Below are 13,232 nucleotides of genomic sequence, written 5' to 3' on the forward strand. Positions count from 1 at the left end.
TTTTATTCCCTTGCTCAGAGGGCCTTCTTTTAGAATCCCCGTTAAGTAGGTGCAGAGAAAGAAATAAACAAGTTTCAGGAAATCACATTTTGTTCTTAGTAGCTAAGTAGCCCTGGGACAAAACCACAGTAACAGAAAGTCTAAAAACAAAACAAAACAAACAAACTTTCCTCACCTATTTGTTTACATTAACTTTATGATAATTTTGGCAAACTTTAAAAATAAATTTAGTTAGAATTTTTATTGAAATTGTATAAAATGTGAATTAACATGAGTTCACATTATTAATACTGTGTTTCTATTCTGCTGTATTTATTTACTCAAGTTGTCTTTTATATTCTTCAATAAAATTTATAGCTCCTGTATATCTCATAAGTCATACACTATGTCTCATTTTTAATTATTTTAATGGGTTACATGTTATTAAGCATTCACTATGTGACACATATATTAATACATTCATTATCTCAACTCATACAACAATCTCATGATTCAGTTGGTGTTATTAGTATTATTACTATTTTATACATGAAGAAACTAAAGAAAAGTAAAAATGTGACCAACCCAGAAGAATAAGACCCACTGAGACTTAAAAGAATTGTCAATAAACCTAATATGATTTAATAAATAAAAGAGGGCTCAACATATTAAAAAAAAAAGGCAAGGGGGGGATATTTTTTAAATGACCAAGCAGATTTTTTAAATGAGCCAAATAAAAATTCCAGCACTAAAAACATAATTATTGAGGGACTTCCTTGGTGGTCCAGTACGTAAGACTCCAACGTTCCCAAGGCAGCGGGCATGGGTTCGATTCCTGCTCGGGGAACTAGATCCACATGCAAGCTGCAACTAAAAGATTCCACGTGCCATAACTAAGACCCAGTGCAGCCAAATAAATAAATAAGTGCTTAAAATAAAAACATAATTATTGAAATTGAAAATACACTTGACAGCAGATATGACAGAAATGAAGATACTGCACACAATTAAGCCTGAAAGGAAAAAATGGGAAAGAAAAGCAATTAAGAGACATGGAAGACAGAGTGATAAAATATTACATCTAACAGGACTTTCAAAAGATGATAAAGAAACTGTAGGAAAGGGTTTTGTAAAAAAGATAATGGCTAAGGAATTTTCCGGAACTCATGAAAAACTCTAACACATTCAGGAAGTCAAGTGAGTCTCAACCTGGAAATATTTAAAAAACAAAACAACAACAAAAAAACACCTACTTCTAAAGAAATCATAGTAAAAACAACAGCACTCAAAGAAAAAGTTACTGAAAGCAGCCAGAGAGTAAATTCACTCTCCACAAAAGAACACAAATTAGACTAAGGGCTAATCTCTTCGCAATGAAAGGAAAAAGACAGCATGCAGGGAAAACTGAGAAAATAACCACATTCCAAACAAAGATACCTTTCAATAACAGCCATAAGTAAAAGACAACAGTTAAGTTATGAAAACCAAACAAACACTGAACTCTCCAGCTAACAGATCCTCACTAAAGGAAATTCTAAAGGACGTTCTTCAAGAGGAAGCACATTCTCACAAATGGAAGATCTGTGTTGCAGGAAGGAACGATGGGCAAATAAGATGACATGTATGTGGGTGAACCGAAATGAAGACTGACCATATAAAATAATAATGTCTTTGGCAGTTTTGAAAAAAATAAGAAAGAACTAAAATATATGACAACAATAGCATAAAAGTCGGGAGGAAAGAAAGAAATCAAGAAATTCTATGCCCTCCTATACTCAAGAAGATGGTTAAGATACTACTTAGTTTTAGGCTTCGAGTTAAACAGACTGTTAAAATTTCTGGGGAACCACTATAAACAAAGAAATAATGTATAAAATCCAAACTGGTGGAGCAGGAGAAGATGGAATAAGACAATCAATCCAAAATAAGGATTGGAAAAAACTAACAAGAACATCAATATCAGCATAAAAAAGACAGGACAGGGACTTCCCTGGCGGTCCAGTGGTTAAGACTCTGTGCTTCCACTGCCAGGGGCATGGGTTCATTACCTGGTCAGGGAACTAAGAGCCCACATGCCACATGGTGAGGCCAAAAAAAAAAAGACAGATAGAAAGCATAAAATAGTTTTAAAATAATTGAGATATTACCAATCATCATCGTCAACTTTTTTCCTTTTTTTATAAATTTATTTATTTTATTTATTTATTTTTGGCTGCACGTGGGCTTTCTCTAGTTGCAGTGAGCGAGGGCTACTCTTCGTTGCGGTGAGCGGGCTTCTCATTGCGGTGGCTTCTCTTGTTGCGGAGCACGGGCTCTAGGCGCCTGCACTTCAGTAGTTGTAGAGTGTGGGCTTAGTGGTTATGGCTCATGGGCTCTAGAGCACAGGCTCAGTAGATGTGGCGCATGGGCTTAGTTGCTCCGTGGCATGTGGGATCTTCCCAGACCAGGGCTCGAACCTATGTCCCCTGTATTGGCAGGCAGATTCTTTTTTTTTTTTTTTTGATGTTGGGGGTAGGAGTTTATTAATTAATTAATTAATTTTTGCTGTGTTGGGTCTTCGTTTCTGTGCGAGGACTTTCTCTAGTTGTGGCAAGCAGGGGCCACTCTTCATCGCGGTGCGTGGGCCTCACTATCGTGGCCTCTCGTTGTGGAGCACAGGCTCCAGACGCGCAGGCTCAGTGGTTGTGGCTCACGGGCCCAGTTGCTCCGCGGCATGTGGGATCCTCCCAGACCAGGGCTTGAACCCGTGTCCCCTGCATTAGCAGGCAGATTCTCAACCACTGCACCACCAGGGAAGCCCAGCAGGCAGATTCTTAACCACTGCACCACCAGGGAACATCATCATCAATTTAAAAGAACTAAATTACCCTGTGGAAAGACAGTTTGTCAGACTCAATAAAAAACAAAACCCAGATACATACTTATATAAGAGATATACCTAAAATACAAGCACAGAAAGTAAAGGGAAAGAAAAAGATACACTAACCTATATCAACCAAAAGAATGCTGATCTAACTACATCAATATCAGGCGAAGCAGACTTTATGGTAAACAAAGCATTGGCAAGGATGTGGAGAAAAGAGATCTCTTGTGCACTGTTGCTGGGAATGTAAACTGGTGCAGCCACTACGGAAACAGTTTCTCAAAAAATTAGAATAGAACTCCCATATGATCCAGCAATTCCACTTCTGGGTATTTATCCAAAGAAAAAAACATGAACAAGGAGATATATGCACCCCCATGTTCACTGCAGCAGTTTTTTTTTGGGGGGGGGGTCATCATTAAAAGGGGTCAAAATGGGAAATGAAAGGGAGGATAACAGAGTTTGGGGTTGCTGGGGCTTTGGAGGTGCAGACTAGTTCCACAGTTTGATTTCCTCCTGGCCATTAAGGTAGGAATTTGAGGATTTTACCAGAGCTGAAGCAGCGCCACTTGAGAATGGAAAGCGGTAACTGGGAGGTTGCTGTCCACATTGTCAGAACCCAGTTTAGTTCACGAGCCTTCACATATAGGGTCAATTATAGTTTTCAGACTTTTTTGAAAGTTCAATACTTCTTGAAGACCTTCCAAAAAGCAGGCTTCCCAGGGGAATGTGAATTCACTAGCAGATTTGGCAGCTCACTCCAAACAAGCCTAGTTTTAGGCAAATACAGTTCGCCTAAAAGACAGTTTAGCCCCAGCTCTTCCTTGCAAACACATCACCATTCCTGAGTCTCTTCTACAGAGAAATCTTGCATCTGCCACTGTATAAATTTCTTCAAGAGCTGGGCTGAAAGGCAGAAATCTTCGAATCCTAGCATGCATCTGAATTTAGGCTTGGACATATTTTCTGGGGCTTATTTTGTGTTTAGTTTCTCTTTCATGACAGAAGAGATGAAGAGAAGCATCAATAAAATCAGGGGCCCGTGTTTCCACACTAATATGAACCTGCTGGTCTTGGAGAGTCTCCCAGAGAGGTGGTGGGGGCGGGGGGGGGGGTTTGCAGGGGTGGGGGGTGGACCCGGCCACTGCTCACCCTTGGGACACAAGACACTGGCAGCAGCCACTCTTGGGAGCTCCCCCACTGCGTAGATGCTGGTACTATAGCGGGCCCCACTGCAGCACTATTCACAATAGCCAAGACATGGGAACAACCTCAGTGTCCACCAATAGGTGAATGGATAAAGAAGATGTGGTATATATACACAATGGACTATTATTTACCCTTAAAAAAAGAATGGACTCTCATCTTTTGCAACAAAATGGATGGACCCTGAGGGCATTATTTTAAGTGAAGTCAGATGGAGAAAGACAAATACAGGTGGATCTCACTTATGTGTAGAATCCTGAAAGAAAGACAGGAAGGGAAGGAAAGAGGTAAAGGAAGGAAGGAAAAAAAGGAAGGAAGGAAGGAAGGAAAGAGGAGAAAGGAGGAAGGAGGGGAGGGGAAGAAACAGGAGCTGGTAGATGCAAAGAACAGACTGGTGGTAGCAGGGGCGGGGGGAGATGGACCAAATGGGTAAATAGAGTCAAAAGGTACAAACTTCCAATTATAAAATAAATAAGTCATGGAGATGTAAAGTACAGCTTGGCAACTATGGTTAACAACACTGTACTGTATATTTGAAAGTTGCTAAGAGAGTAGATCTTAAAAGTTCTCATCACAAGAAAATAATTCTGTAACTATGTGGAGTGATGGATGGTTAACTAGCCTTATTGTGGAGATCTTTTTGCAATACATTCAAATATAAAATCATTATGTTATACACCTGAAATTAATATAACGTTGCATGTCAATTTTTTTACCTCAGTTTTTTAAAAATTGAGAATTACTAGGAAAAAGAGACAAATCCAAAATCATAGTGGTAATTGGTAAGTTACAGACAAAAATGAGAGAAGATATGGATGATTTTTTAAAGTAGAGAATACATAATCTTCTCAAGTATGCCCAGAGTATTTTTATGAAATTGATCATCATCTAGGCCAAAATTCAAGAACCAATTATTTCAAAAGACTGGGTATTAGAGACCATACTCTCTGGCCACAATAAAGTTAGAAATCAAATAACCAAAAATAGTCAAGAAAACATTTTTATGTAAGAACTTTAAAAGAACACTTTTATTAATACAGGAGTTGAAAAAGAAACCAGGATGGATAATAAAATGCATTATAAATTAAAACTTGCTGAATGAAGTTAAAGTAGTGCACAGGGAGAAGGGGGAAGAAAAAACTAAAAAGTTAATGTTGACAAATTATAAAAGAGCAGAATAAAACCAAAGAGGAAATAAGAAGCAGAAACTCATGATACAGAAGATACAACTATATTCCCCAAAATGAGGGAAAAAACTATCTCCAGAAGAAATAGAAGTGAATGTTTTTAAATTGAATCACTAATTTTAAAATACTTTTTACACAAAAAATACCCACTAGATCCAGCTGATTTTACCAAATAATTACAATCTTAAACTATTTCAGAGTTTAGAAAGGTTGTGACATTAGCATGATCTGTTACCAAACCAGACAAGAACAGTATAAGAAAAGAAAATGACAGGCTTATCTATCTCACAAATAAGATACAAAAATCCCAAAATAAATACTGGTAAGTCAAGTCCAGCAATTTATTAAAAATAGATAATACATTATGACTAAGGTAGGTTAAACGTAGAAATCCACAGGTGATTTAACACTAGAAAAATAACTGACGTCATTCACCTTATTAATATATTTTAAAGGAGAATAATAAGATCAACAAACTTATGCAGAAAAAGCATCTGGTGAACTTCAATGTCCCTCATGATTAAATTCTCAGCACACTGGACCAGATGGGAATTTCCCAATCTGAGGAAGGATGTCTATAATACTGACATCATAACCAGTGGTAGTAAAAAGTAAAAGGCATTCCTGAAAAAGCAGAAAAGAACAAGAATAACCACTTTCAATGTTGCACTGCAGGTTTTTTTTTTTTTAATTTTTTTTGATGTGGACCATTTTTAAAGTCTTCATTGAATTTTTTTACAATATTGCTTCTGTTTTATGTTTTAGATTTTTGGCTGCGGAGGCATGTGGGATCTTAGCTCCCGGACCAGGGATCAAACCCGCACCCCCTGCACTAGAAGGTGAAGTCTTAACCACTGGACTGCCAGGAAAGTCCCAATGTTGCACTGCAGTCTTAAGCAGAGCAATAAGGCAACTGAAAAGGAAAAGGTTTAAGAACTAGAAGGAAAGAAACAACTGTCTTCTTTTTTTTTTTTTTTTTTACTGTTGATATGACCATTACCTACATAGAAAACCCAAAAAAATCTACAAATAAGTAATTAACATTACAAGGATAATTTAGGGAGGTTGCTGGCATATATTAAAAAAAAAAAGACTGAAGATAAACAAGAAGGAGCTACTGTATAGCACAGGGAACTATATTCAATATCTTGTAATAACCTATAATGGAAAAGAATCTGAAAAAGACCATATATATATGAATCACTTTGCTGTACACCTGAAACTAATGCAACACTGTAAATCAAATATACTTCAATATTTTTTTAAAAAAGTAATTCTAGCATGTGAAAAAAAACTGCAACAGTTAGAAGAAATATAATTTTTGAAAAGATATTATTAACAATAGCATCAAAAATATAAAGCTCCTAGAGCTGAATCTAACACAAGGCATATAAAAGAAAGTAATAAAACATGAAAGCCCTCCTAAATAGACAGATATACCATAGCCACAGACAGGAAGAGTCATTAAGATAAAGATACCATCATCCCTGAACTGATTTCTGTATTATATATGATTCCAGTGAAAATTACAGAAAGGTATTTTGGAAAACTGAAAAAAATGATTCTAAAAGTTATATGAGATGGTAAAAAACTTTAAAAAAGCTAAATCATGCCCATAGAAGTGGGATTTGCCTCACTGGAAAAAAAAAGAATAAAGCTCTAGTAATCAGAAGGATATCTATTCTATTTCTGCATCAGTACCACAAAGAACACAAAGACCACAAAGCCCAGAAATCAATCCATATATAGATGCAAACCTGAATTATAATAGAGGTAAAAGTGTAGAACAGTTGGAAAAGGATGACCTTTTTAATTATCGATACAGGGGAAAAAATGAATATTGACCCCTACCTTGAGGCAGACACAAAAATTCAATTTCTGGTAGATTAAGAATAATGTGATGAGGGCTTCCCTGGTGGCGCAGTGGTTAAGAATCCGCCTGCCAATGCAGGGGACACGGGTTCGAGCCCTGGTCCAGGAAGATCCCACATGCCGCAGAACAACTAAGCCCACGCACCACAACTACTGAGCCTGTGCTGTAGAGCCCGCGAGCCACAACTACTGAGTCCATGCACCACAACTACTGAAGGCCGCGTGCCTAGAGCCCATGCTGCGCAACAAGAGAAGCCACCGCAGTGAGAAGCCCACACACTGAAAACGAAGAGTAGTCCCCGCTCACCATAACTAGTGAAAGCCCGCACACAGCAACAAAGACCCAACACAGCCAAAAATAAATAAATAAAAATAAATTTTAAAAAAAGAATAATTTGATGAGAAAACTATAAAACTTTTAAAAAGACAATATAAGTAAACTCTTTCAATGGTCCCAGGGTAGTCTCATATAAAACCTACAGAAATTCTGTTCACCATAATACTGACCTAAATGTAAGAGCTAAAACTACAAAACTCCGAGAAGAAAACATAGGTATAAATCTTTGTGACCTTGGATTATGCAACTTGGATTAAGGTTCTTAGATATGACACCAAAAGTGCAAGTGATGAAAGAAAAAATAAACTGGACTTCATCACAATTAACAACTTTCCGCCCCGGTATGACTCTGTCCTGCTCAGCTGTCCTCTGAAAGGAAGTCACTTATCTCTGTCCACCTTCTCTCCCACCTAAGTGTGTGCCCCTGGGGCCCCAGAACTATCTTTTAGTTGTCAACTGAAGACCAACAAAGATTATCACTTCAAAGTGGAGAATGATGAAAATGAGCAGTTATCTTTAGGAAGGGTCAGTTTCGGGGCTGGTGCAAAGGGTGAAGTGCACACTCTTGAAGCAGAGGCAGCCTAAGCAAAGCAGCCCTGGCAAGGTTGATAACGTCTGTACAGCCAATGGCTTCCCTGGGGGGCTCTGAAACAATACTACCTGTGGTCTAAAAGTAGTTCAGGGCTTGTACTTATTAGTGGACAGCACTTAGAAGATGCAGAGTAAGAAGATGAAGAAGAGGAGGATGTGAAACCCCTAAGTGTATCTGGAAGTGGTAGCAAGGTTCCACAGAAAACAAGCAAAAGTTGCTGATGAAGGTGAAGAGAAGCTGAAGAAAAAGCTCCAGCAAAGAAATCTGTACGATACTCCAGCCAGAAAGGCATAAAATCAAACCATAATGGAAAAGACTCAAAACCATCAAACACCAAGAGCAAAGAAGTCAAGAATCCTTCCAAGAAACAGAGGGAAAAAAGAAAAAAAAACCTCCTAAAACACCAAAAGGACCTAGTTCGGTATAAGACATTAAAGTAAAACTGCAGGCAAGTCTAGGAAAAAGCACAATGAACAGTCCTGGTAAATTAAGACAGGGAGAGAGGAAAAGGAGAGACGAATACAAAGGAGGGTTCAAACTGAGTCTCGTTAGCAATCCAGACGAAGTCTTCTATTTTAATCTCAATCCCGGTTCCTGACTTTCCAGCCACCCACACCCCTCTCCAGGCTAGAAGCAATCTCACTGTTGATTTCCTACAGCACTTTCGTTTGACTGCTGTGATTCAGTGAATCTTATACTTTGCCTTCCATTATTTATTCATTTGATTTACCTCTCTGACCATGTTTTAATCACTTTTGTATCTCCCTAGATGCTCAATAAATATTTGAATGAATCAAATAGAGGAAATAACGGTTTTGTACATCAACGAAAACTATCAGGAAAGTAAAAAGACAACCCACAGAATGAGAGAAAATATTTGCAAATCATACATCTGAGTATGCAGAATATATAAAGAACTCTTACAACTCAGCAATGAAAAGACAACCCAGCTAAAAAAGAACTGGGAAAAGGATCTGAACGAACATTTCTCTAAAGAAAATATGCAAATGGCCAACAAGCACATAAAGAGATGTTCATCACTGGTTACTAAGAAAATGAAAATCAAAACCACAATGAGATACCACTTCACATTTACTAGCATAGCTATTTTTTAAAAAACCAACAACAAATGTTGACAAGGAAGTAGAGAAGGTGAAACCCTCCCTCATACACTGCTGGTGGGAATTTAAAATGACACACGGCCACTTTGGAAAACAGTCTGGCAGTTCCTCAAAGCTTTAAACAGAGATTTGTCATGTGACTCTGCCAATTCTACTTCTAGCATATATCCAAGAGAACCAAATAAACATGTCCACACAAAAACTAGTGTGTCCTAACAGCACTATTCATAACATCCCAAAGTGAACACAACCTAAATGCCATCAACTAATGAACGGATAAACAAAACATAGTATGTCCATGCAATGGGAATTTTGTGCTGATACAAGATACAGCATGGGTGACTCTTGAAAACATGCTAAATAAAAGGAGTCAAAATGTCACATATTATGATTCTATATTTATCTGAAATGTCCAGCATAGGCAAATCCATATATAGAGAGAAGAGGTTTATAGTTGCCAGGGGCTGGGGGGAGAGGGAAATAGAGTAGCTGCTAAAAGATATGTGGTTCCTTTCTGAAGTGATCAAAATGTTCTGGAAATATATAATGATGGCAGTTGCACAACTTGATGAATACATAAAAGCCACTGAACTGTACACTTTAAAAGTGTACACTAAAGTGTACACTTTAACAGTACACTTTCTTAATCTGAAAAAAAAACACCTCCCCCCACCCCACCCCCAAAAAGTGAAATGACGAGCCACAAATTAGGAGACACGTGCTATACACATACCTGACGAGAGGCTTCAGGAAACACTGAACATAAGAAAATGACAAAGTAACCATCCACATAAGGCACACAACCCATAAACAAATGGAAACAAGCTCTGTCTCATTCCTCGTCAGAGAAATGCAAATTAGAACTATTTCACATCCACGTGAAGGCAAGAACATGCACAAACTGGAACGTGAACACACTGCCAGTGGGAGTATAAATGGTGCTGCCATCTCAGCAGATGTGGTCTCATCTAGCACATGCGAACACGTGCACATGCTCAGGCCACGGAACGCCATTCCTGGGCACACGCCCTAGAAAATCTGTCTACACATGAACCAAAAACATAGCACCATGTGTGGAATAGCAAGAAACTAGAAACAACACATCCAGTAAGAGCCAACACAGAATAGACAAATAAGTTTTGCTATCTGGAATCATAAAACCAGACAATACCACAAGAAAATGAATGGATGAAACTAAGGAAACTAACAGCAAACATAAGCAAGTCACAGAACATACAAGGCATGATTTCCTTTACGTAAAGTTAAAAATTCAGAAAGTTCAACATTCTCTTGTTTAGGGAGACGAACATACATTCTGAGAATGTATTAAGCAGTAAAATCAAACACTTACTTGTTTCTTTTTCAGTTTAAGGATCTGCTGTTCTACTTTTGCAATTTCTCGATCTACACGATCCATACTCTGTATTAACTCTTCCTTTGAAAGTTTTGAAGGTGAAGCATTTTGATCATCTCCACATGGTTGCCCAGAGATTGGAGAGGAAGGAGCTTCATGTTTGACTCCAAATGCTGGATCCTTTAAGGAAGAAAATCAAGAACAAATGATTTCTCACCAACAGCCAATGTCAGCTTCAAGATCCTCTTAACTGAAAAATGTGAATTTTAAAGCTTAGCAGAGCAATGTGTGCTCTCTGTAGGTGGCAGTCCTACGGTAGCAATTTTCTCCCTCCCTCCCTTTCTCTCTCTCACACACACACAAACCCACACCACTGATGTTTATCGTTTAGACATATCATTCACAATTTTGAAGATCCTAAAAGCTATCCAGAATGAGGTGGCTAAGTGGCTAATCAGCCTTTAGTACAACGATACTGAGACTTCTAATTTCTGCAGAAATAATAACGCAATCACGGCAAAGGAAGATATCAATTCCTCAGCCATTTCCTTGTAATGGCACTCCAAAAGGTCTGAACATGCATATCCTGTGTGCCCACCCAACATAACAGCTATGATATGGCTGTTCCTATCAAAAAGTTTTCAGACTTTCCAAGGGCCAACAGTGAGGTACAGAAGTCCGAGAAATGATCTAGAACTTTTGTTGCTACAATCACCCAGGCCTACCTTCATAAAGGGCGACTAAGCCTGCCTACCCTATAGCGCACATAACATCTCTTCAGCCAAATACATCATCCCATTCCAGCTCCAAAGCAGCAGGGGACTACAGCAGATTGAAGGCCCCTCCACCCAAAACCTATCACCCCGTCAACACACACATGCACGCATGCACACACACACATACAGCCTACCAATCTCCAGTCTAAAGCGAAGATATAAGCAACACTGTAAAGCAGATAAATTTTAGGTTAAGGTACTAGTTTTCTTTAGGGTATAAGAAGCCTAGAATGAGCATAGTTCCTAGGACTCTAGAGCCCTCAATGTATTAAATAAGATTAATTAACTGTGAGAAATCAGTAGTTCCAACCAAGAATGCACTTAATTATACCTGGATAGTTGTTCCAAAACACCTTGGAACACAGATTTCAACTAAAACGTAACATGTATATTCCTGAAAAGTCTGATATTCTGTAATAGTATAGTTTAATATAAAGACTTCTGGGGAAAATAGGATTATGGTTATTACTTAAACTTTGTAAGCAGAGCATTAGCAAAAACAACAGCGATCCTAATAGAAGTAATAATATTGTTAAAGCTCCAATATCATTTGCATTTAGACTACAGTCAATTCTTTGCTAGCCATAAACCCTATAGTTTATGCTTCCTTTGTTAATCCTTGAGGTCATTTGCTTCCAGTAGAAAATAGTATGTTTCATCAAAATAAAAATCAGATTCGGGGTATAAAGATTTTTATCAACCTTTAAAAACAAAAAAGTACAGGAGAAAATGTCTTCGCAGTTTCTTTTCAACATTCCAATCTTCATTAGTTAGCTTAACATTGAAAAGCAGAGCAGTTCTTGAATTAACTAAGCCAGGTACTACCTGCACTAAATGAAAACTAAATGCAGACTTTTCAAATCTTTTTAAGGTCTTCGTCCATCTCAAAGGCTATTTCTTAATTATGAGACAGCTTGATCCTGAGAGCCTGAAAACATTCATGTGCTAGGAACAATCATTCACGAATCTTTAGGACTTCCATGTTATAGTCATATCATTCTCTTACATACGCATATGAGCTAATTTGTGTAACATAACACGTATAACAGCAAAACAGATTATATTTCGATTCAGCAGATTTTGAAAATGCTCCTCAGGTGATCTGATCCGTGCCCTAAGAACTACTATTACAAATCAGTATTTTCCACTGACTTCTTCTCTAGTTAAATATTTAACAATAAACAAATTCCTTGAGTGCCTATTATATGACAGGCACTAGGTAGAGTGGTGAACGAAACAGGCATGATGCTCGTCTTCAAGGAGTTTATAATTTTGTATTGGAACATTCTGATAGTAATTTGAGGGAAGAAGTTAAGACTCCTATCTCACATCTTATATCACAATGAAAGCCAAATAATAGCAAACATTTATATGAGATTTATTAGCAAATCACAAGAAGCCTCAAACAAACAAAAAAAGGCATTCACATTATCTTGAACTCAGGAAAGCCAACAGCAAAAGACATTAAAAAAAAAAAGATTGATGAATCAAAATAAAAAAACAATTTTCTCTTCATCAAAATTGAAATAAAAAATTTAAAATGCAAATGGAAAAAATCATTTGCAAAATGTAAACTCTAACAACTCAATATAAAATAAAAAACACACCAACAGAAAAATGGGCAATAGATATGAAAAAGCAATTCATAAAACAGGAAAAATAAATGAAAAAATGTTAAATTTTACTAACAAGCAAATAAATGCAAGTTAAAAACGTATCAAACAATGACTTTTTTAAAAACAGTAAATATGTGGTATCAGTAAGGGCACACAAGACCTGGGAGCCCTTATACCGTGCTATCAGGGACAAAAACTGGTTCTCCTCCTTTGCAGGGCAATCTGGATACACCCATGAAAACCTTAAAATATGCCAACTCTGGTCTCTAATTACTTACACTAAGAGGAATTTACCTTAGCTAAATAAATAAGACTGTATACCAAAACAA

At 37.5% G+C, this 13,232-nt stretch overlaps 1 protein-coding gene and 1 pseudogene across 13 annotated transcripts in view; one reads left to right on the forward strand and one right to left on the reverse strand.

The window, feature by feature from the left end:
• Positions 1–13,232, reverse strand: part of NCOR1 (nuclear receptor corepressor 1) — a 142,049-nt gene that overhangs the window by 91,111 nt on the left and 37,706 nt on the right. For all 13 annotated transcript variants that reach the window (XM_019944107.3, XM_019944112.3, XM_019944119.3 and 10 more), the window contains exon 5: positions 10,509–10,691. In XM_019944107.3, coding sequence (XP_019799666.1) covers positions 10,509–10,691 — 183 coding nt within the window. The remainder of the gene's footprint in view (positions 1–10,508; positions 10,692–13,232) is intronic.
• On the forward strand, positions 5,600–8,634 carry LOC141277372 (nucleophosmin pseudogene; annotated as a pseudogene).

This window comes from Tursiops truncatus, chromosome 20 (assembly GCF_011762595.2).
Source record: "Tursiops truncatus isolate mTurTru1 chromosome 20, mTurTru1.mat.Y, whole genome shotgun sequence".
In the NCBI taxonomy this organism is placed as follows: Eukaryota; Metazoa; Chordata; class Mammalia; order Artiodactyla; family Delphinidae; genus Tursiops; species Tursiops truncatus.